This window comes from Prunus persica, chromosome G1 (assembly GCF_000346465.2).
Source record: "Prunus persica cultivar Lovell chromosome G1, Prunus_persica_NCBIv2, whole genome shotgun sequence".
Classification (NCBI taxonomy): Eukaryota; Viridiplantae; Streptophyta; class Magnoliopsida; order Rosales; family Rosaceae; genus Prunus; species Prunus persica.
In genome coordinates, this window is record NC_034009.1 from 26,877,194 (window position 1) to 26,901,441 (window position 24,248).

The 24,248-nt window shown below is 39.3% G+C and overlaps 2 protein-coding genes, 1 long non-coding RNA gene and 1 other non-coding gene across 6 annotated transcripts; 3 read left to right on the forward strand and 1 right to left on the reverse strand.

Moving 5' to 3' along the window:
• LOC109946664 lies at positions 4,101 to 5,675 on the forward strand. 3 transcript variants are annotated; one of them, XR_002269759.1, is made up of 3 exons: positions 4,101 to 4,186; positions 4,414 to 4,776; positions 4,898 to 5,675. It is a non-coding gene; the product is annotated as an uncharacterized LOC109946664 (long non-coding RNA). The 3 variants fall into 3 exon arrangements; XR_002269758.1 differs by having other exon boundaries at positions 4,132 to 4,186; positions 4,327 to 4,776; XR_002269760.1 differs by lacking the exon at positions 4,101 to 4,186 and having other exon boundaries at positions 4,222 to 4,492; positions 4,651 to 4,776.
• TRNAV-AAC lies at positions 14,164 to 14,237 on the reverse strand. Its single transcript has one exon. It is a non-coding gene; the product is annotated as a tRNA-Val (tRNA).
• On the forward strand, positions 14,275 to 16,543 carry LOC18793535. Its single transcript, XM_007222655.2, has 4 exons — positions 14,275 to 14,956; positions 15,052 to 15,259; positions 15,573 to 16,232; positions 16,323 to 16,543. The coding sequence occupies exons 1-4, from the start codon at positions 14,371 to 14,373 to the stop codon at positions 16,408 to 16,410; spliced, it is 1,542 nt and encodes a 513-aa protein (XP_007222717.2). The 5' UTR covers positions 14,275 to 14,370; the 3' UTR covers positions 16,411 to 16,543.
• Positions 17,250 to 23,855, forward strand: LOC18789198. Its single transcript, XM_020555669.1, has 11 exons — positions 17,250 to 17,927; positions 18,018 to 18,176; positions 18,654 to 18,737; positions 19,098 to 19,187; positions 19,425 to 19,517; positions 19,595 to 19,738; positions 20,151 to 20,258; positions 20,411 to 20,462; positions 21,617 to 21,811; positions 21,965 to 22,132; positions 23,469 to 23,855. Exons 1-11 carry the CDS (start codon positions 17,580 to 17,582, stop codon positions 23,690 to 23,692), a joined length of 1,665 nt encoding a protein of 554 aa, XP_020411258.1. The 5' UTR covers positions 17,250 to 17,579; the 3' UTR covers positions 23,693 to 23,855.

Sequence of the window (24,248 nt, forward strand, 5' to 3'; positions counted from 1 at the left end):
AGGATTTCTAGAACGAGGCATATCAGGGTATGCATGAACGACTGTAACCTCATTGTCGACATGGAATCCTACAGGTATAGCTCCTTCTGGCAAGGAAACATGAGGAATAAGTTCACCCTCAATCATGTTAGATGTTGCGGTTTGCTGCTTTGAAGATGAATCCACCTCTATCTCATGATTGTTGATTTTTTCTTGAATTATGTTTTTAAGTACGTAGCAATCTCTTAATGGATGACTCACGATCCGGTGGTACCTGCAATATTTAGAATCATTAGTCTTATCAACTTCTGCAGGGCGCTTTGGTTCTGGAAGTTTGATTGCTTTTGCTGCGAGGAGCTCATCCAAGATAGTTTCAACATCCTCATCATCAAATGTATACTTGACTTCCTTCCTTTCTTTAAGAGTGAGTCTCCTCGTTTCTTCTTTCCCTTTTCCTCTGTCATTTTTCTTGTCCATTTTGACGAAAGTAGCCATTGACTCCCCTTTCTTGAATGTTTTCTTGCCTTCATTCTTCTTTTCCCCAATTTGGACTTTTGTTATTGTCTTCTGACGAGCAATTTGTATTTCAACGTTACTCGCCTTTGATACCAATGCGTCGAACGATTGAGGCTCTGCTGTTGCAACAAAGGTTGCAATTTCTGGCAGGAGATTGTTATAACACATCTGCACTGCAGATTGCTCGGTGATCTTTTCAGTACATTGGAGATTAAGACTCCTCCATCTCATAATAAAATCATTTGCACTCTCCCCAGGTTTTTGTGTGGTTTTGGCCAGATCTATGAGTGAGACTTTTTTCTTTGAGCTGACAAATTGTGAAAGAAAAACCTTCTGCATGTCGTCCCACGTTACAATGGAACCCGGAGGTAATTGAGTATACCATGTGAAAGCAGACCCTTTAAGGGATTGAACAAACTGCCTTATTAACAAAGCATCTGATTGTGAAGTTTCTCCACATGCAGAGGAAAAGTGAGCTAAATGTTCATGTGGAGAGCCGCTCATCCCATCAAACTTATCGAAAGTCGGCTTCTGATAACCCTTGGGGAAAGGCAACGCGTCATAATGAGCTGGATAAGGCTTCCGGTATCCGAGGATAGGTGGTGATATAGACATTTGGAATTCGCGGATTCCTTCTGCAATCAAAGTCTTTATATCTTGATGAGTTATTTGGCTATTAGAACTCTCTCCTACCTCTTCCTCCTTTCTTTCTTCATCTTTCTTTCCGCTATCTACGATAAGTTTGGCGGCTAATTGAGCTGTTAGCGCTGCCACTTCTGCTTCCCTTTCAGCAAGCTTTCTTTGAATATCAAGAAGTTGTTCATCTACACTTGTTGTACCGGTCACCATGACAGGCATATTTTCGAAACTTTCACTTTCTTCATTTATATATAACCCTTGGAATTTGGTTATTAATTGCTCTTGACAATCCGACTTGTTCCTTTGGAGAGGTATCGCCTCAGGAGACTGAAGTGATAAAGCCCGAGCCCTTGCGCGAGTGACTGGCCCTGTGTATGATCTTGAAATAATTAAAGACTTGGGACTTGCCCCCTGTATCAAGTGATCTTGGGCCTCCAAAGTTTGCTTCTTGGAGTCTTCTTTAAACTTGCTTGGGTCGGACAATTCTGACTGTTTATGATCAGAGTGTGGAAGCCTTATTGATTCCTCTGCAACCTTCAAATGAGACTCAGAATCTTGGTCCTTTGGGGTTTTGGGTGAAACTTCCTCATCTTCCTAGGTAGTGATTACCATTACGGACTCGATGGTAGTTAAGGTGATTGGAATTGAACCAATCATAATTTGAGTAATAATCGGAGTTGCGATTGAACCATTGACTTTGCATCGAATGCTTTTGGCGGTCTTGGATACATGTGTCTCAACAGCTACAACCGGGATAGTTTCAATGAGCTCAAATGCGTTGGCTTGTGCAGTTTTCTTCTTGAAAGCTCGTGCAACCCTTTTCCTTGCATTCCTTATGGAATTTTTGGATGGGGATTTCGTCAGTTGAGTCTTAGTGACTTTCACGAAAGCCTTGCTGGTCCAGATCTTTGGGCTAGCCTTTGGAACATCGTTGACAACCGGTGCATGATCCACAGTGAAGGTGACTCGATGACCGACACGTTTTGGTGATCCAGCAGGAAGCTTATGAAAGTATACAGTTACTTGTGGTGCCATGTCGTTTTCCTGTTACATAAAGAAAAGACATAACAAAAACATTATCAGTTCATTTCATCAATAATTGGAGATGAAAGGGAGAATGGGTCCCACCGGGCGTGCCAAAAATTATGTTAGATAAAAAGTGTAATAAAGAAATTAAAAATTCACCCAACATAATCTCACTCTTATTTACAAATAGGAGTTTTTATTTTTAATTGAATATGACCCACTCAAGATAAAAAATATCTCTTAATTATAATCTCTTTATAAAGAGAAAACCCTTTGATTCCAATATGAAAAATGAAATAAATAATGGAATTTGATTTGATGTTACAGCTGCATCCAGGGAATCCTAGACTGCCTACATACCCCATTTTGGGGATCAAGCCTTTTGTAGTTCTCACATAATTTGATTGGACTTTCAAGGAATGAATGACCCCTTGAAAGAATTTGTGGTATGAGAAATATTTTATGGAATTTGGATGAATGTGGTTGGACCAGGGATTCAATTTGATTTTGTGGTTGGAAAAGTGTTTGGGGCGAATTTGGTTAAGGACACCAGGGATTCTGTTTGGACTTGCGGTCGTATCTGGATTGAATTTCCAAATTGCCTACGTATCCTTGGCGGAATCAAACCAGACGTAGTTCAGAAATTTTGATTGGATTTTCAAAGAATGAATGACCCCTTGAAAGAATTTGTTGTTTCAGAGATTTGAATTTGATCTCACTGAAATTTGCATGGGTAGATAACTCATAATGAAATTTGAAATGATTTTGTACCATTTGAGAAATTTGGGATCTTCGTATCAATTATTTGCTCATTGATACGTTTTTATTTTGAAGGGAATTTTGGACGGACCAATTTCGATTTGAGGAAAAGGTCCATCCAACTTTATTTGATGGTTGTTAACTGGTATTTTCTAGCACTTGAGAATTGTCAATGGTTGGCTCCATTAAACATGTGAGAGTTGTTATACTGTTCGAACACTTGAATTTGGAAGATGACCCACTTGCCCTTCATCCTTTCTTTGACGATTTTTGGATATTTGGCTGGGAACATGCGAGTCTCTGCATGTCCAGCAAAACCAATTAGTTGGGCTTTGGGTTTGCTATTATCACATCTTCACTAAACAACAAACTTTTCACCCCACTTTCTTCCTTTACTTTTTCACTAAACAACGGCAGTCCATTCCTTCTTTGATTTGTAACTGGAGCTTTTGCTGGGGCAAAGTCCCATTTAGCTTGGCCTGCAGGACGCCAGAGAAAGGCTTGTTGCCCACTTGTGCCTTCATTTTCTTCTTTATTTGTTAAAGACTCCAAGGCTCCAGGGAAATTGAGGGGTGCAAATTAATTCTCTTGTGCTTGACTTGGAGAAGTTTTGGTCTGACAAGAAAACAGTTTTCTTTTTGAACATAAACCTCTTGAATATCTTTGTCTATCTGTTTGTTACTCAAAAGCACCTGCATTATTTTCATTGAGTATGTCTAAAGAAAATTAATAGGCATTTTAATGAGCCCATTAATTTACTCACATATGGTTTTGAGGATTTAAAAATTAATCAATTAACCACATAAATTATTTGGACCACCCATTAAATATTTTGGGCTTTTGAGAGTTAATGGGTAATTTGTTTTGTCGACCCATCAATTTGTTTTTCGGGCCTTTTAGTTGGTCCATAAATAGAAGGTCCATGTCAGAAAAAAACTTTGAGAGCTAGTTGCATTTGAAATCGATATCTATTTGGAGTAGTAGAGATCGATCCAAACTGAGCCACTCCCATCCTTATCTGGATCAATTCAAACTGAACCCAATTATATATCTCTTCAGCCACTCATCTGCCACAATCAATACGGAGCCTAGAGTCTTAGACGCCAAAACCAAGGCAAGACCTTTGCTTTGCTCCTATCTGTCAGACTACATAAACCATTAAAATATTAATTTGAGGTCTTGGGAACTTGAAGGCAGACTTGGACTACATAACCCATTGGAAATATGGGAGCTTAAAGGCAACACGTCAGTTTGTCAAAGTACAAAGGTACTTTTCCTTTGCTTTGTCCCTTTTTGGCTTTTTCTTCCTTGTTTTGTTTCTTTTTCCGTTCTTTGCTTCTTTCTTCTTGCGAGCTTTCTCCCTAAGCTCTTGTTGTTTGGCTTTCAATTGCTCTGATGGGAGAGAAGGTTTTGGAGCCTCAACTTTGGTGTTGACTAGTACTGATGGCATTATGTTTGGATGATTTTCATGTTCCACCACCCAACTGGCTGTAGCCTCCAAGCTAGCATAGTGAAGTGTACGAGTTGGATTTCATAGAGAGGAGAATTTTCAAGGACATATGGCCTCAAAGTGGTGCAGTGTATTCAGACGAGCCTTTACATGGCTCCTTTGCTTATTTTTTATTATTCGTCTTGACAGAGCAACAGAGCCTTTCTTGTTGGCTATGACCTCCATCCTTTCCTTTTTGTTTGCTGATGCTTTGGTGCGTTCTTTTCTTCATTTGATTGCAGACTGAGATCTTTTGGGAAGGGCTATCATAGTGCCAGTGACAGAGTGAGAACCCTTTGTGGTTTCTGCAAATTGTTGCAGAGGAATGCTGCTTTGGTGACCTTCGTGGGTGTGAATCATCAGTCTCTGTAAGCTTTCTGGCAATCATTAATTTTTGTCTGTCTTTTAATATCTTCTTTTATATTTTCTTCTGTTTATGCCAAACTATGAGACTAAAACAAGATTGTTGATTTTTTTCTCCATTTGCAGCAAGTTTTGGCCCCTGTTCTTTCTCCAATTTGCAGAATTTTTGCTCTGCTGAAGGTGGGTTGGGCAAGTAACAAAGCGTCTGGTCTGTTGATGTTTTCTATTTTTTTGGTACTCAAGAACACTCGCAAGGTCTTCTCTGAGTACCACAATGTGCCTATGGACACTCACAAGGTGTTCACAGCACTTGTACAGTGGGGTTCTTGCAGAAGCCCATCTGTAATTCACAACAGAGAGGTCCTTGTGAGAGCTCTCTTTGTGTGAGTAGCACAGCTATTGCCAATTTGGGAGGATTTGTTTGCATTTTTCCACTGCTGAAGTCTCTGTTGATATGATACATTTCTTGATATCAAACATGGAGGAAGTTCAAACTTCTGTACGGTGGCCTCACATACATGTTTTTTTGCCTGCAAGTCAGTTGTACATAAAAGGATACTCAAATGAATTTGTTTATACCTTCTGAATGGTATTATGACAGAGCTTCGTATCTCTTTTGCTTGCTTCTCTTCTTTGGATTTCTGTAGCAGTTTTTTTCCTTTCTGTGTATTTCTGCAGCAATTTGGTGCTTTTTTTTCTCCTCCGTCTCTTTGCCTCCTTTAGTCCCTTTTTATAGACTTAGAGGAACTGACAGAGTGGAGCCAGTTATGGCCTCACGTATTGTGTGGGTGGGAGTAACTTCCCATTTCCAGTCACTCCTCAACGTACATGTTCTGTTACTGCTTAATATTTTCTTGTAAAAATATTAATATTAATTCATTTGGGCCTAAACCAATTTAGCAACAAGTCCACAACACCATTTTATCTATGGGCTCAACTTCTTTAAACTTGGGCCAAAATTTAATTTGCTGTCAATGAACTTTTTTATTTCAACAGTAGTACGCACCAGAGTATACGGTATTGTTGATTTGGTATATGACCTGGGGGGAATGACCTCACAATACCTCGTCGAACACCGGAGATTGACCAAGGACATTGAGGTCATTCTGAGATTCGGCAACCCCGAAGAAGGCATGCCAATCCCAACAGTCGAATGAAGCTACGGTCTCCAAAATTATACTTTTTTTGCCCTTTCGATTCCCGTACTCTCCTTGCCATGTAGTAGGACAATTCTTCCACTGCCAGTGCATGCAATCGATGCTTCCAATCATTCCTGGGAAACCTCGAGCCTCTCCTTTTTTGTAGAAGCCTTTGCAGGTCCCTCGGCGTGGGTTTGCGAAGGTACTCCCTCGTGTACAAATTTTCCACTGCATCACAGAATCTCACCAAGCACTCTAGGATAGTAGACTTTCCCATCCTTGCAATCTCATCCACCTACTCTACATATGCCCCATAAGCAAGCATCCGCAAAGCAGCTGTAAGTTTTTGCTCCAGGATAAGACCCAAAACTCCAACAACATCATGCTTTTGAATGAAGTATGTGTCGTAATTACAAATATCATGCATGATTTTTTGAAACAAATGTGGCTGCATTCTATATCTCTCTCGAAACTTAGAAACAGGATATAACGAATTTGAGATAAAGTAATCCTCCAAGATATTCTTACCCTGAGACTCCCTATGTCTGTTTACATTCGGGGTATGACGACGACGGTGTTGCCTTGATTGATTAAGCATACACACCGCTGCTACAAGCATTTGTTCCTCTTCTTTATCGCCGTCCCGATCTTCTTCAGCACGTTTACGCCTGATTTCTTCCATTTCTTTCTGTTGCCTCTCCAACACCCTCCTCAAGTTTGACATTGAGAGTAAAATATGTTTTGTAAAATCTGAGAAATGAAGGAATAGATAAGAGATAGTGTGAGAGGTATGAGTTGATGGTGTAGTTTTATAGAGGGATTCAGATGATAGAGATGACACGTGACACAATTTTAGAGGGTGAAAATCTTATATGAAATCTGAGAATATAATTTTTTAAAAATATCTGAAAATCTTATCTAACATGGGACACGTGACACAATTTTAGAGGGTGAAAATTTTATCTGAAATCTGAAATTATAATTTTTTTTAAAAATATCTGAAAATCTTTTCTGACATGGGAATTTTAAAGGGTGAAAATCTTATCTGAAATATGAGATTATAATTTTTTTTTAATGAATATCTGAAAATTTTATCTGGAATAAGACATGTGGCAATCGAGATTCTCATTCGAAAATTTTTTCTGAAAAATAACGGACACGTGACAACCAAAAATCTAATCCGAAAATTTAATTACAAAAGATTATCAAAATTAATAGTTTAAAGTATAAAAAAGAAAAGAAAATAAAGTACAATGAATAGTATTTGCCTTAGACTTGCCCTAGACTTAGCCCTCATAGGTGGAACCACAAATGGCAAGGCTGACACTATTCACGTGAATAGTGGCAGCCCTTGCTTGCCCTTACCCTAGACTTAGCCCTTATGGGTGGAGATGCTCTGAGGGAATGATGCAAGTATGTTCCTAAAAGCATCTCCAGCAGACTCTCTATCCTCTCATCTCTAGCTATTTTGATTAAAAAGAAGGAAAATTCTCATTCTAGCAGACTCTTTACTTGGCTCTCTATTTTGGAGAACCAACTTTTGGCTCTCTACATCTAGCAAAGAGGAGAGAGAAAGGGAGGCTCGCGAAATTGAAGAGAAAGATAAAAAGAGAAAATAATAATAAAATATTACAGATTAGCCAAAACAGAGAACATTGCCGAAGGAAACACCTTTTAAGAGCATTTCCAACGGACTCTCTATCCTCTCATCCCTAGCTACTTTGGCTAAAAAGAAGGAAAATCCTCCTCCAGCAGATTCCCTACTTGGCTCTCTATTAGGGACATTTGGGAGGTTTGTGGGGTTGGGTTTCTACTTTTTTTTGTTTAATATATTGAATTTACAAGAGAAAGAGGGAGAAAGAGAAAGAGAAAATAAAAGTAGTTTCAAAGTTACCAACACATCATTTCATCAAAAGAAAAAGCGATATGAGAGAGACTCTCTGGAGGGGAAAAGAGGACAAAGGAACTAGGGCACGATTAGGACTCAAAAATTTGGGGACTAGAAAACAAGAAAGAGAAAAAGGCTTAGAAAGGAGAAGAGGAAGAGTCGAAAGATTTGATTGGAGGACCATCTCAAAAGGTGCTAAATATCTCAAGTAGGTTTCGACTTGCTCAATGTTCTTCTTTCATAAAGGATACAATCATGGAAACGTGTATGGAAATGCAAAATTCTTGGATGGAAAAGGAAAGCAGGGCACATAATTGTGACGGTGAAGAACTCGATGGCGTCGGTTGCTCCCCTCGAGAATGTTTCTGATGGGTTCTATTGGGGAAGGATCCTAATCTCCTATTTTTATTATTGTGTAAAAGTGGTTAATTATTACTCTTGCATAATTAAGCTAATGGAAACTCAATCTAATGGCCAGGATTACACGGAGAACACCAATAGCCAGTTTTACATGATAAACCAGTTGAGTTATGATGCGTGCTCTGCTACAATGTGGAGATTTCAAGATTTGGGGGAAGTTCCTTCTTTCTCACTTGCAAGCATTTGCATGCATTGGTGGTTGATTGTTTGGGTTAATCATTACTTCATGCATTCGTTCCTTATTTATACTGTTATGTGGAGATGTTTTGTTATATGCTTCAAACACTTCCTTTGTTCCTACGACCTCTGCTTTAAGCTGTGTTTCTGTGTCAATATGAATCCCCAACTTGCTGTTAGCTCTTCTCGAACTAGGTCTCGTAGTACCAGTCCTAGATCCCCCCTTGATACTAGGATGACCCCTCCTCGTGAACCTTCCAGAATTCACAAGGGCCGTTTTACCTTCACCATGGAAAACAATGAAACTAGGGTATCTACTATTGCGCTGGCTTCTAAAGTGCAGAGTCATTACGAAGCTTTCTGTCTTGTTAGGAAAGTTTTTGGCGTTCCTATTCCTGGGAGGGCTATTAGGAATGGACTGAAAAATGACTAGAAAGACCAGCAAGAAGAAGTCTCTGTCAATCACATTGGTAGAGATTGGTATAAGATTGAATTTGGAGCTGTGGAGGATGTAGAGTTTGTTCTTAAACACAGACCTTGGTTTGTCCAAGGTCAATTTTTGCGTTGCAAAGGTGGAGACTTGACTTCACTCCTTTCCATGCAGCTGTTGAGTCCATTGTCTGTTGGGCGAGAATTCCTTTCTTGCCGTTACACTATAAGGACCCTGAAGTTTTAAGTGATTTGGTCTCCATCCTTGGGACCCCGATTTGCATTGACCACGCTTCCATGGTGGGAAAATAGAGTATGTTTGTTTGGGTTTGCTTGGAAGTGGATTTAACCAAGCCCTTGAAAAGGTGTCTCATTCTTGGAGATGAACCAAAAGAAACTTGTATTTATATCAGTTATGAAGTTCTGTTTACGATATGTTTTTATTGCAGCCAGAAAAAAGAGTCGGATCATGATTGCCCTGCCAAAATCTCTAACAAAAATTATCTCCAAGTGGAGAAACTAAACAATGAACCTAGTTTCTTCCCTAAGGATTTGGTGCTAGATGAGGATGTTTGTAGGAATCTGCAAGATGATGTAATCCTTGTGTTTCCTCAACCGATTACGGTTGACGATATCCATAAGAATGAGAATGGTGAAGAGGTTGAGGAAGACAATCTGCAGAATACTGAGGAAAAAGAGGTGGGCTGGACAGTGGTGTCGGGTCGCAAAGGGAAAGGTAAAGGAGCTATGAGGGATGGTAGAACCTTCAAGGAAGTGGCGAGAGGGATTAGAATTACTGATGATAGCTCTGCTCCGATTCCTAAAGTCTTTTTTAAGGATGACGGGCCTAGTAGGATGGATAAGGGTAAGATGGTGGTGTCGGATCCGAGCCTTTCTCTGGAGGAGCATAGCTCTTCTAATGCTAAGGTTTTTAAGAGCCCTAAGAAGAGAGCTAGAGAGATCTTTGAAGAAGCACCGGAGGATTCATAACCTAGTGTTGAAATTCTGGAGGTTTTTCACCCTTCTGACCACGAAGACTTCAACCCCAATCCATGAAGATTTTAGTCTGGAATAGCCGAGGCAGTGCCTGGCGTGGCTTTATTCTCCAAACTCTGTTTTATATCAATACTCTTTGCTTAGATGTTTTGTGCATTTTAGATTCCAGAGCCTCTCGTGATCAGGCTGATCACTTGGTCCAGAGGCTGGGTTTTAATTGTAGTTTTTGTATCCCCTCTGTTGGGCAATGTGGGGGGATTATTTTGATGTGGAATCCTGCTATCTTTAATATAAGTATTTTGAATTATCATGAGCGTTATATTAATTGTGTGTTACAAGATATAACTACTAATAAGAGTTGGACTACAACTTTCATCTATGTTTACCCTCAAAAAGCCAAACAGAGCAATCTTTGGAGAAAAATTGTGTCTTTAAAACCAACAAATAATCACCCTTGGCTCATGCTAGGTGATTTTAATAGTATTTGTTCTATGAATGAAAAGGTGGGTGGTTCTCTTGGAACCTCTCAGGCCATGAGAAATTTCAATAAGTTTATAGATGACTGTGAAGTTGTTTCATTGGCTGCTACTGGTGTCTCTTTTACTTGGTGTAATGGGCATCATGACAACACCATTATTTACGAAAGACTAGACCGTGCTCTTGCCAACCCGAATTGGATGAGACTTCTCCCTCATTATGAGCTCCAAAACTTGCCTATTGTGAGGTCGGACCATGGTCCAATTTTCCTTAAGTGTAATCAAATCTCTAGGAGAATCCCTAAAGCTTTTAAGTTTGAAGCCATGTGGCTTGCCCATAAGGATTTTCACCAAGTTGTTTCACAGGTTTGGAATTGCTCTTATGTTGGAAATGCTGCCCAATAGATCCAAACTTGCTGTAATACTTTCAAACACCAACTTAAAAATTGGAATAGAAGTGTGTTTGGAGACCTTTTTCATAAGCTCAGGATCACCCAAGAAAACTCAGTCTTAATTCAAGAGCAATTGGCTCAAAATCCCTATGATCCTTTTTTGTTAGACCAAGACTTCAAATTGAACATTGAGTTAAAAATTTTGCTTGAACATGAAGAGGTTTTCTATGCCCAAAAAGCTAGAGCCAACTGGCTCCAGTTGGGTGATAAAAATACTAAATACTTCCACACTCAAGCTCTTATTAGAAGAAAAAGAAATCAAATTCTTAGAGTAAGGGATCTTAATTGTCTGTGGGTTGAAGGTGATATCCTTCCGGAAGCTTTCGTTCAAGCTTTTAAGCTTAGATTTACGGCTGAGCAGCCCCCCCTAATCATCACTTGATGATGGACTTTCTCCGAGTAATTGAGCCTTGTGTCACTAGTTTAGATAATGAGAATATCTTGGCTCCTATCTCAGATTTAGCATTGGAGTGTGCTTTAAAGAGTATTGACCCGCTTAAGGTGCCTGGGCCGGATGGTTTACAAGCTATCTTCTACCAGAAGTTTTGGGACAAGACTAAACATTGAATTAAATGTTTAGTCAATGATTTTCTTTCCGACAATATTTCCCTCCCAAAGTGGCCTCTCCAGAGTCTGTTAACCACTTTAGACCGATAAGTCTTTGCAATGTTTCGTATAAGATTATCACTAAAATAATTGTTAGTCGGCTTAGGCCTATCCTTGCAAAGTGCATTTCCAAAAACCTGGGAGCCTTTGCCCCTGGTAGATCCATATTTGACAATATTTTTATTGCGCATGAACTATTCCATGACTTTAAACGTAAGAAAGGTTCTAGGGGTGCTATGGCTATTAAAATTAACCTTGAAAAAGCTTATGATTTACTTGATTAGAAGTACATTAGAGGTTGCTTGAATCAGTTTGGTTTTAGCAATGATTGGTGTGCTCGCATTATGAATTGTGTTTCAAGCACTTCTTTTTCCATGCTAATTAATGGTTCTCCTTATGGCCATTTTAAGGCTTCTAGAGGAATTCGTCAAGGAGATCCCCTATCCCCTTACATTTTTATTCTTTGCATGGAACTTTTTATAAGACATTTTAATTCACTTGCTCAGAATCCTAAAACTCATGTGGGTTTTCTCTCTTCCCAGGGAGGTGATCGGATCTCTAACCTGGTTTTTGCTGACGATTGTCTTATTTTTGCCAGGTCAACTGCTATGGCTGCCAGAAATATCAACTGCTTATTGGATAATTTTGCCAAAGTGTCAGGGCAGAGAATTAATCTTCATAAGTCCACTGTTTATTTTTCTGGTAATGTCCATTCTCAAGCTCGAAATGCTCTAAGCAACCTCTTGCAGATTCAGCATAAAACCACTCTTGGTCGCTACCTTGGCATACACAATATCAGTTTTTGGAAAGATCCTGCTAATGCCAAGATGATGATAGATAGAATTCGATCCAAATTTGCCGGCTGGAAGGCCCAAACTTTATCTAGGGTGGGGCGGCTCACTTTAATCAAGGCTAGTGTTACGGGTGTCCCCAACCACACTCTTTCGTGTTTCAAGTGCCCTAAAGAAGTCTGTAGGGAAATGAATTCCTGTTGTAGACGTTTCTTCTGGGGCAATAGCATTAAAGTTCCCCATGTGGCCTGGAAAGACATTTGCTTGCCTCAAAGTCTGGGAGGCCTTGGGGTCAGATCTGCGGCTCTTTTCAACAAAGTGGCTTTAGCAAAATTAGGTTGGATCTGTTTAACTGATTCTTCCAATTGGTGGGCTCAAATTATGTTGAAGAAGTACTTGAAGAATGCGGGTTTTCTTGTGACTGCTAAAAAGACTTCACATTCTTCGACTTGGAAAGCCATCCTTGAGGCGCGCTCTGTGCTTCACAAAGGTATAAGGTGGATTGTTGGTAATGGGCAATCCATTCCTTTCTGGACTGCTAATTGGGTCTTTCCTTTTCCTTTGTTAGATCTAATTCCTGTCTTCCTTAGAAATAATCTTAATTTAAATGCTAAAGTGTCTGACTTTATTCAAAATCAAGCTTGGAATTATGACAAGCTCTCTCAAGTGATTGATGATGATGTGATAGAAAAAATTCTGACCATTCCTTTGCCCTTTTATCCTCTTCAAGATAAGCTTATCTGGGGGCCTGCCCCTAATGGAAATTTTTCTATAAAGTCTGCTTACAATTTACAACTGCAGGATGAACAGAGTCACCCAAAAGCCCTCCTTTTGAAGAAAATGTGGAGTTTAATCCTCCCCCTAAAGTCAAACTTTTTTCGTGGCTTCTCATTTGGAAAAGACTGCAAGTTAGAAGCCATCTCTACAAATTTTTTACCTAATATCAATCCAGAATGCCCTCTGTGTAAGAATCATATGGAGACTATTAACCACTTATTCTTTGAGTGTCAGTTTGCAGTGAATATCTGGAGATGCACGTATTTTTTCCCTAACTATGCTCATCAGAATTTTGATGGCATTGAGTGGTTGGCTTCGCTACCTCATACCAAGGCTGTTGATGGCCCAAACGTTCTTTCCAAAGCTCTTCTTTTATGCTGGCAGATCTGGGAAGCCAAGAACAACTGCATTTTTAAAGACATCGATCTCCATCCAGTTAGAGTACTAAATGTGGCTGGTCGCATTGGGCTAGATTACTGGAAAATTAACTCTTGCCCGCCCCAGAAATCTACTGGAAAGGTTAACATCAAGTGAGAACCACCGCCGCTAGACTGGGTTAAAGTGAATTTTGATGGTTTGGTGCGTGGTAATCTGGCTGCAACTGGTTTTGTAATTCGTGATTGGAATGGTAATGTTCGTTTAGCTGGCACTAAAAACTCTGGTCAAGTTTCTATTACAGTCGCAAAGTGTTTGGCTCTTCAGGATGGCCTGGCTCATGCTATTCGTAAGGGTTGGCGAAAGATCCTGGTGGAAGGTGACTCAAAGCTTATCATTGATTGTGTTAATAATCTGGTTTCGGTTCCCTAGAGCATAAGTCTCTTTGTGCAAGACATTCGGTTGCTCAGTTCTTATTGCGAAGAGATTTCTTTTAAGCACATTTTTCGGGAGGCCAACTTTACTGCAGATGCTGTTGCTAGCTTAGGCCATAGTCTTACTCCGTCCCGGTTGTGGGATAGGGGTCTTCCGTTAAGCTGTTCTGTTCCTTTCTATTTTGACTTGGTTGGGCCTGCGTGCCCCCGTAGTTTCCGGTTGTAATTCTTTTTTTCCTATAAAAAAAAAAAAGAAAGAGAAAATAATAAAAAAAATATTTTAGATTAACTAAAATAGAGAGCATTGCTGGAGAAAACACCCTTAAGTGGTTTGTTATAATAGCTTTCTAACTATTTAAGCTAGAATTTGGAGACTCTTCTAAGATGTTCTAACACCAAAGTGAAAGTCTCAAAAAATAAAAAACAAAGGTATGGCTTCGCCCAGGCTCGAACTGGGGACCTTCAGTGTGTTAGACTGACGTGATAACCAACTACACCACGAAACCTTGTTGTTATGTCCTCAATGTTTGGGGTTTAATACTAAACATACAGCTGACTAATATCAAGGGGTAGGAACTGACTCATTTTGCTCAGTAGCACAGAAAGCACGGGGGAACAGGAAGAGCCTGGGCGACAAAGATGATAAGCACCGGTAGGTTTTCACCTTCCTGCAATTACAAGTCTCTTTCCACCACCGGCCTCTCATTCTCACCATACAAAACCCACTTGGGCTTGGCCTTCTTCCCACACGCATCTTCAACCTCTTCGCTCCTCACCACTATTTTCAAAACCAGCTTGTTCCTCTCTCCCATTCAACAAACCCAACGCACAATTCTCGGCTTTCGCGGCGTCCATGGCCAGAGAATTAGTGGTTCCGGAGTCTCTGCCCGAAAAAAGCAGCGAAAAGGCGGCGTTGAGATCTTAGAAATGGACGACTCTGATGATGAGGAGTTGGACTTGGACTTGGACGGCTCGGATGATGAGTTGGGTGGCGACGGTGACGACGAAGAAGATACGTTTGTGCCGTTTGGGAAGATGAAGAAGTGGCTGGAGAAGAAGCCCCTTGGGTTTGGCGAAGGCAAAGAGTACGACATTTCAATTGAAGAGAAGCTGCTCGAAGAAATGGAGAAGAGTAGACAAGCGCAGGCTGGGAATCTCACTAAGCTCTCAGACGACCCTGAAAACCTTAATTCCAAGCAAGACCAAAGCAAGAACAAGAACAAAGGTCTGCGTCTGTCTTCATTGGCTCTAAATCACACTCAGCCACCCACTCTCTAATTTACGATTGAATGTTTTACTTCAATTTTACTGCATTTGCAGCTGAAGAAGTGGTTCCAGCTGGAGTTAGAGTTCGTGTGCTGAACCTTCCAAAGAAGAAGAACATACATAGGGATTTGAGCGCAGCTTTCAAATTAGTCCCTGGTTTGCTTAGCATAAACCCTGCGGTTTCTGGAAACAAGAAAACTAAGGACCCCATTTGCAAGGGTTTTGCTTTTGTTCATTTTAAGTCTGAGCAGGATGCAACTAGGTATGTTTTATGTTTAAAGTTATGAAATGGAATTCAAATTTTAAAACTTTTGCTGGTAACAATTATAAGAATATGAAAAAAGGTAGTGATTGATGAGAAAGTGCAAAAGTTTGGGCTATGAATGTGGATAGGTGTGGTATATTAATGTAGAACAGGTTACAGGGCACACTTTCTAGTATGCATATTGAGATTTGAGAACACTATCAAGCATGCATATTAACATTTGCCTTTTGATCTTAGGCATAGTGGGATAAATCTTATTGTTTTGCTGGCATTCTATTATCTGAAATGATTGGCATTCCTCTCATGGCAGGTTTGTTGAAATGTTCTCTTCTCAGAGTGTTCAATTTGGTAAAATTCAGAAACAGATAAAATGCGAGTTTGTAGATTCGCAAGCCCTGAATTATGAGCAGAAAAAATCAACAGATAACCATACTGCTCCTCGACTAGCTGTTTCTGGACTGGGAGGAGGTCAGAAAGCTGTTGCTGAATTGGATGTTTCTTCCTTGGATGCATGGGAGGAGACCATACCTGATGAATATGACGGCTCTGATGTGGAGCTTGTTGGACCAGAACTGGATGATGCCATAGATAATATGCAGAGAGCTGATTGTGACTTTGATGATTCTTCCCTGGACACATGGGAGGAGACCATACTTGATGAATATGAAGGCTCTGATGTTGAGGTTGTGGGACCAGAACTGGAAGATGCCATAGAGAATCTGGACTCTACCAGTAGGTCAGACCTAAATGGTGGAGATAGAGATAGCATGGAATTAAGGACAGAATCTGAGTCCTTATTAGCACATTCATCTTCCTCAAAGCAGCTACTTTCCAAGAGTAAAGAAGAGAAGCTTCCTCACCGAAAGCCGGTTGTGAAAGGGAAAGCAGAAAGGTCTCCTAAGAAGAAACTAACTGTGAAAGAAAAAACAGTGAAGGTTCCAAAATTGACTGTGGGGGGATCTGCCAAGAGGTAATCAACTACTTTTTGCAGAAGTTTTCATTTGTTTTTATTTCTTCTTTTAATGGAAAAATTACATTAAGTTTGTTGATCATGTTGCAGGTTAAAGGTCAAGGAGAAGGCTGTGCTTAACGATGTGTTCTCAAAATATGGGCCCAAAGCTACTTTGGCTACGAAGGAAGATAGCTAACCAACCAGTAACCAGGCTATTGTAAATCTTTTTGATCGAGAAAAGGAAACCATAACTATGAGCATGATGTGTAACTGTAAACTGGAAAGTGCAAATTGATGAATGAAATATGCTCTTCTTCCCCTTCTTGCCATCGATGTTATGGTTGATTATCTTCTCTAGAAACCTTAGGTTACACTTCCGTTTACAGTCTTATAATATAACATGTCAAATTGTCTCACGAGTCACAACAAAATACGTCATTCAGTCGGTTCGAATCAGTACATAACGCTAATGGTTTTGCCTTATTTTCTTATCTTTCTATTTCTACGCAAAAGTTGGTTAGGCGGGGAGATGTTCTTTAAACGTTGACGTTGAGAACATAAATAAATGATGTGGTATTGTCATATGGGCCTTATTGACTTGCAGCTTGCTCTTCGGGTGAAGCCTAGATACGGCATGTCATTCAAGGGCAGAAGTAATAAGATTGGCATCCTCTGCAAGTTGTTGGTTCCTTTGACTACTTTTGGAACATCTATTGATGGCAATGGCGGCAAGTGTTTCAACACTACAAAGTGCTTCCCGAAACTTATTAACCTTTTGTGGCAATCTTCCTTATTTCATTCGGGATGTTCTCTTTTCAGCATTGTCATGGTGTTTAAGTTTTTATTATATAAATTCAATTTCCTCTAATGGTCATACTTAAACAAGGAATTACAAAAGCATAATTAAATTAAATTTGGCTCAATTAGATCCAGTATACAGACTTACAGTAGTTGTGCCGTGCCACTGTGAACATGGAAACCATCCTTCTTTTTTGCCAGACATAGCAGTTAGTTCAAACATTATATTATAGGCAAAACATCCTCCCTGCATAGCAGTTAATTCAAATATTATTAGTCTTAATATAATGCTAAATTCGCCTAATTCTTTCCTAAGCATAGCGGACACAAATTATAGAGGAGATTCCTTTATGTTCGATTCTCTCATCCCAATATTTATTGTATAAAAAAAGAAAAAGAAAGAAAAACGTTAAATGATGTCGTGTTGACATATGGGCCGTGGCCCACAACTGATAGTCAGCCGGCCCAGTCAAACCCAAATCCTTTTCTATCTCTGGTCCTCTGGTCCTCTGGCCCTCTGGCTCTGTTTCAGAAACCTGGACAATCCATCCTGACGCTGCGTGTGTGATGAACTGCTTGTCGTACGTTTCGTCATACACAACCGCCATTTTCAAAAGGAATGGTCGTTTCATGGCGACGAGTTTTCTGTACAGACCTTGTTCGTGGAAAAGAAAATTGGACCTTTCGTGTGGGGTTAAGTGCATCAACTTAGAATCAACGAGATTCCATGTTCAGCTCTACTCGTCTCGAAGCAAAGCCAGCAGCAGCAAGACGCCGTCGTCTCGTACACGGAGGAAGTCAGAAGCTGAACCGGTTGTGGAGCTGGAAAAAGATGCCTTCTATGTAGTGCGCAAAGGAGATATTGTTGGTGTTTATAAGAGTTTCAGCGATTGTCAGGCTCAGCTTAGTTCTTCGGTAATTTTACATTTTTCATTTTCTGGGTTAAATGGGTTAATGTGCTTGAACTTCACTTCACTCTTTCTTTTTTGTTTGGAATTGTGGTAGATATTTGATCCTCCGGTTAGTGTGTACAAAGGATACTCTTTGCCTAAGGAAACTGAAGAGTATCTTGGTTCATGTGGACTTACGAATGCCATTTACACAATCGCGGCTGCAGATTTGAAGGACGATATTTTTGGCAAGCTTATGCATTGCCCTTTTCAAGTAAGAGTTCACTTGCAACCCTCTGCAATTCGTTTTCCGATTTCGATTTCAAAAAGGCAAATTTTTTACTGTGTGCCCATTTGGAATTAAACTCCTAATTAGACTTCCAATGGAACAGTGAGATTTAGGCTTCCAATTTCAATTTCAAAAGTCCCCATTTGAAATTGAACTCCTAATTATGCTTCCAATGGACCAGTGAGATTTATCATTTATGGCATAGCAGTTGATTGTGCTTGTATCTTGTATTATATTTTATTTTTAGTAATTGTCAGCTCCTTTGCATGTTCTGGAGTAAGATAAAAAATGTACTATGCGCAACAGAGACACTTTTAACTTTGAGGTTGAAGAATGTAATAATTAGTCTGAGCTCAAGCTTTTTTGGACAGGTGTTTTTGAATTAATTTGAGTTGCTTCTCCATGCATCTCGTACTCATTATCTATAGGTTGGGAGTATAATTTATTTCGTTTTCACTTCAGGATCCAGCATCTTTGCAAGGTGGAGCATCTGTCATGGATGCACTCAAAAAGAGATCCCATGAAGTGCCAACATCAGATAATTTGGTGAGTTCATAATCATGGCTATCTCTGAAATACCCTCATTGGAGAAAATGAAGAACAATTGTTGTATTCTTATTTTTGACTATCTACCAGTAAAATTTGTTGTATTCTTGAGCGTTTCTATTTCTTTATAGACAATAAAGATACATTATCTCGTGTGTTTCTGGGCATTTTCTATTTTGTTTCTTGTTTTTCCCTATTCAAATGTTCAGCTTCTTCTGTATTGTTAATTGTTTTGGTTTGCGTATAATATGATATAACAACAACTTAAAGACGTTGTAGGTTGATTTTGTTCTGTGCCTTGTGCGTCAGATGCATTTTGATTTTGCTGCTTTAGTTTCTACTTGTTTCAATGCTTTGCAGGAAGTAATTGGTTCACCTTCCATAGCAGATGATCCATTGAGGAAGCATGTCAAGATAGATCATTCCACTCAATCATTACCCTTAGATTCTGTAAGTTGAATTCGTGGTAATGCCAATGATGTCTGATGATTGGAAAACAAGCTTTTATTTTTTATTTTTCATTCTATAAATATAAACCCCTTTGCCCACTTGTTGGTGTCTCTCTAGTGATCTTTCACAGTCTGGAGTTCTGTACATTATTATCATTTCTTTGCACTTGTGTTGTATAACCAAAAAAAAGAAAAAAAAGAAATGGAAAATCATTTGGTGGTCATCTTATATTTTTAGGGCTTCTGTACTCTTGAGTTTGATGGTGCATCAAAAGGAAATCCTGGACTAGCTGGTGCTGGAGCTGTGCTGCGAGCTGATGATGGAAGTTTGGTATGCATTTTAGCTTTGGAGTTTGCATACTTTAAAACACAAGAAGAGTCTTCTCTTTGACCATGCTTCTTCTGTAGATCTGTAAACTTCATGAAGGTCTGGGTGTTAGAACCAATAATGTTGCTGAGTACCGAGCTCTGATTCTAGGGCTAAAATATGCTCTTAAGAAAGGTTTTACTAAGATTCGTGTCAAAGGTGACTCCAAACTCGTCTGTATGCAGGTATGTTATTATTTTTGTTATCTTCTGCTAAGGGTGATTTATCTTTTATCTGTTTCTGTCATGGATTGTTATATTTTGTAATTCTTTTTCTGTTTAAAATGGTTTTAATCAAACTCCAGGGACCTCTGCTGCACTTTCAGTCTTTAGTTTGCATGTACTGGTTAATGTTTTTAGATGCCAATGCAACCATCTTTAAGTTGTCCTTATTGATTTTGAAAAAGAAAATTTGATTTGACATATGCTCTGTTAGGGTCTTTAAGCTTAAAACACTGTGTACAGTGTTGTAATTTCTCAAAGGGCCCTTCCTTACATCCAGTGTTTATGGTGTTTGATGCTTCAGGCGTTCTGTATTTGTTATTTCCTTTTGTATTTTTTTTTCTGCAACTGTATAACTGTGATGTTACTGGAACAGGTGCAGGGGTTATGGAAGGTCAGAAACCAGAACATGTCTGATTTGTGTGAAGAGGTGAAGGAACTGAAGGATAAATTTCTCTCCTTTGAGATCAGTCATGTTCTCAGGGTGGGTAAAGTCGATTCTGTTTATATTATGTGCTTTACGATGCTTTTGTGGGTTTGTATTACAATTCTTGTTAAATGCTCGTCCATCCCATTAATTCACCACCTCATTTGGGCTGCTTATAACATTCTGAGATTTTCTTGTATACCCAAAAGGAACTCAATTCTGAGGCAGATGCTCAAGCAAACTTGGCAGTCCGTCTTACGGGTGAGGCTGTCAAATCTGAGTTTGCGTTTATGCAGTTTCTGGATTCTGTATATGGTCAATCTAATTTATCAATGTATATGGGGCCTGTTCACTATGCAGATGGTCAAGTCCAGGAGGAGGAGTTTGGGAAGTAGGTTAAATGATAGTCTACTGCTGGGTATGTTTTGGGTTGGTATGAAACAGAAAGTTAAGACAATAATCACAAAGTTTTCTTATTCTTTGGCCTAAAGTTGAATGCTAATGCAGGTGACCTGAGTTTTTGAGGGTTAGACCCTGATAAATTCAGGATATTTGGGCTTCCAGCCGAGTGTACTATGAGCACTGTGGCTTGGTGATTTGCTGTTATGTGGTTCGTTGGGCATGAATTAACAGCACAGCCATGATTTCAGTTGCGAAACTGTCTGATTCGTAGCGTCTCTGTAAATCAATCTTTTGAGGGGCACCAGGGTGAAATAATTCATGATAGAAAGGAGACTCAGTTTCACAAACTCTGATACGGCAAACATTGGGATTTGCAAGCCTCAGCATACAGAAAAGGAAAAATGCATAGGAGAAATGTGTTATTATAGCATTAGATAATAATTGTTTCAATATTCTTATAGTTTTTATGCACTTTTACGAACAGTTGGGAGAAATCTTAATGTTGTAACATACTTACTGTGTATACGATGATAAAAATGAAGCCATAAAGCATGTACAATGTGACTTTCCTACCGTCTAATTGGCATAATTTGATGTCTGAATTGTTTCTCTCGAATTCGATTGAACTTGATACTATCTCAATGCCACACATTAGGTTAGGTTCAATGGTGATAAATTTTATAAATAGAATTATATAAACAAGTGGAGAAAAGAACAATGAAATTAAAACTTTTTACTTGGAACAATCAAATTAAATTTCATTTGAAGTTTTAACAGGCGAATACTTGGAAACCAAGCAAAAGGCAATTGGTTTAATGATGCGATCCCATTTAACTTTCTTCTTAAGTTGAGTTGGAAAATATAACCCTTGAAATACGGCGGTCGCTAGTCGGCGCTACTGCTAAAGATGACGGTGACAAGGTTAATGAGATTGCTGCCAAAACTAACAACGACGAGACCTTCACTTTCTTCTTCATCTTTTCCATTAAAATGTTTATTTTCTTCCACATCATCATCATCACCGTCTTCGTCCAACGTCGTTTCAAGCACTGCTGCTGATGCTGTTGATCTTGGTGATGAAGAAGAAGAAGATGATGTACCCATCTACTCTAACCCAACTGCTGATTCGGCGGTTAAGCCCGTGATACCCACTCTTCTTCAGCCACGCGTTGTGGTCTACGATGGGGTCTGCCATCTCTGCCATGGAGGTTTCAGAAATCCCTTTTCCGCTTCTCCTTTTTCTTGTGTATTTTGGGCTCTGAATTTCTAGGTTTCATTTCGGTCCAATTTGTCAGATGGGTTCTGTTCTGTCTAAAGTGGTTTTATTTCTTTCCTTCTCTCCCCGAAAAACTGATAAACAGGGGTGAAGTGGGTGATTAAAGCAGACAAGTACAGGAAGATCAAATTCTGTTGCCTTCAATCGGTGACTGCTGAGCCTTATTTGAGATTGTGTGGTCTTGATCGAGAGGATGTTCTTCGTCGCTTTTTGTTTGTTGAAGGCCCGGGGCTATACCACCAAGGCTCTACTGGTTAGTACCTCTCACCATTCTTCAACTTTGTAATTGGTATGCTTTAGATGCTGGATTTGCCTGTTACTAGTACTTTGCATTGAGGTTGGTTTTGGGTTTCTATGTATTCTCATGACACTCACCTCAAGTTCACATCTTTATTCATGGGCTTGCCCTTGTTTGAAAAATTAATTCATTGCTCAGTTACCAGTCTTAGTAAAGTAACAAAACTAAAAATGGGTACTTATAATAATGTGGGACTTGGGTATCTATAACTCTTCTGTTTTAGACATCTTCTAGATAGGAAGCACAGAAGGGTTGGTTTTCTTAGTATTGTGACCAGGAATAATATCGAATGACATTGCAAAATCTGAGTAAAGACTATAACCCATACTAGACATTCCACATTCTTTCAGTGTTTGATTCTGGATTGTACATGGGGATTTTGATATATTGCTTTTGTAAACTAACCCTCTTTTATTTGCACCCATAATTCTGTCAATGCTGTTCGGTAAATAAAACCAATTATGAAAACTTTGAGGGAAAATGCAAATTGTATATGAGAGAGAGACACAAGATTAGAAGTCCATCTTTCCAAATCGAAGGACACAATTTATACACTTTTAATTTAGATCTGATTTTCTTTAACTGCCTAATCATGGCTCTTTGCATGGGCTTTATAATAAACATGTTGAATTTTTGTTGCACAGCTATGATTAAAACAGGAATGAACTATGTAACTTCCCAGATATTTGGGTTTGGGGTTAGGTAGACATGCTTGATCCTTGTATAAGTAATAGTCTTACTGCAACCTTTCCATAGCCCATCTTTCCAAATCAAAGGAACTTGGATTTAGTTTCCCTTTAGTAGACTTTCTTCAGCCAGAATAATTGAAAATGCAGAGGAACACTTTTGAACCTCACATCCACACCATTTCTGAAGGTTGATACCATTAGGTTCCCCAGGATGGATGTCTAAGATTCTAGGGATTCTTCTTTCTTTTTCTGATAAAAATCATAGCATGAAACTTAGTTTCAAACTTGACTCATTATTCTATGCATAGTTTCAAACTTGACTCATTATTCTATGCATAGTTTCAAACTTGACTCATTATTCTATGCATAGTTCTAGTTCTAAACTTTGTTGTTTGAGAGAAACTTTCTGCTCTTGGCTTTGAGTGAACAAGACTCTAATCATGATAAACTAATAGAATTTGGGCAGATTTTTATGCATATGAATGTATGAATGCAAATCATGTCAGTTGCAAGTGCTTTTCCTTTTAGCCTGCATCTCATATTTTTCGCTTGTAAGCTTTTGAAAATGTGGTCTAAATTTCTTAGTTCATATGTTTCTGCAGCTGCACTGAAAGTATTGTCATACTTGCCTCTCCCTTACTCTGCTTTAAGCGCATTCAGGGTAATCCCAACTCCTCTGAGGGAGATTGTCTATGATTATGTTGCCAAACGGCGCTATGACATCTTCGGCAAGTCTGAAGATTGCTTAGTCTTGCAAGAGAAAGAGTTGCTGGAGCGTTTCATTGATAGGGAAGAGATAATGTATCGAGCTCGACCAGATTTTTAATTAGCTCCCATAAAGCTAGCTATCACCTACGTTTTGGTTATGGTTGATGTAAAGAAATGAAATAAAATATATCATTCTGTATACAATGTGGCTATTTTGATTACCACAATGTGATACAACAGTTTAGTCCTAGATTGCAGCTTTGAGCTGTGGCATTTCTGCATTCTGTTCTTTTATAAGCTAGATAAAAATCTTGGTTTGAGCAGAGTCCATAAAAAAGCCTCAAACGTTTTAACAGGTGTAACTAAGAGGGGGGTGTCCGGGGGAAGCAGAAAAAGCATATGCAAACAAAACGCTTATACTGGTGTTATAGGGCTCAACAAAGAACGAAGAGCCCTCCAAAAATTGGCGTATGCCCCAATATGCGGCGCGCACACGGTATTCTTTAGTAAAAGGCGAAAGAATAGTTCGCTTTGTGCTCACCGCAGGGCTCCGTGGTTTACAGGTGAGGGCTCAATACGCATATATACTTGCTCTTCGATGCTAGTTTTGTCTTTCTCCGGCGATGTGGGATTTAAGGTTTCCATCATTCTGCCAGCTGGACTTGAGAAGCATA

Excerpts from the sequence above, each read along its gene's own strand:
- LOC18793535 (XM_007222655.2), top strand. The coding sequence starts at position 14,371 with ATGATAAGCACCGGTAGGTTTTCACCTTCCTGCAATTACAAGTCTCTT. Across the intron at positions 14,957-15,051 it reads AAGCAAGAACAAGAACAAAG|CTGAAGAAGTGGTTCCAGCT; the intron begins GTCTGCGTCTGT and ends CTGCATTTGCAG. Across the intron at positions 15,260-15,572 it reads TCTGAGCAGGATGCAACTAG|GTTTGTTGAAATGTTCTCTT; the intron begins GTATGTTTTATG and ends CTCTCATGGCAG.
- LOC18789198 (XM_020555669.1), top strand. The coding sequence starts at position 17,580 with ATGAACTGCTTGTCGTACGTTTCGTCATACACAACCGCCATTTTCAAA. Across the intron at positions 18,177-18,653 it reads TTATGCATTGCCCTTTTCAA|GATCCAGCATCTTTGCAAGG; the intron begins GTAAGAGTTCAC and ends TTTTCACTTCAG. Across the intron at positions 21,812-21,964 it reads CTGCCATCTCTGCCATGGAG|GGGTGAAGTGGGTGATTAAA; the intron begins GTTTCAGAAATC and ends ACTGATAAACAG.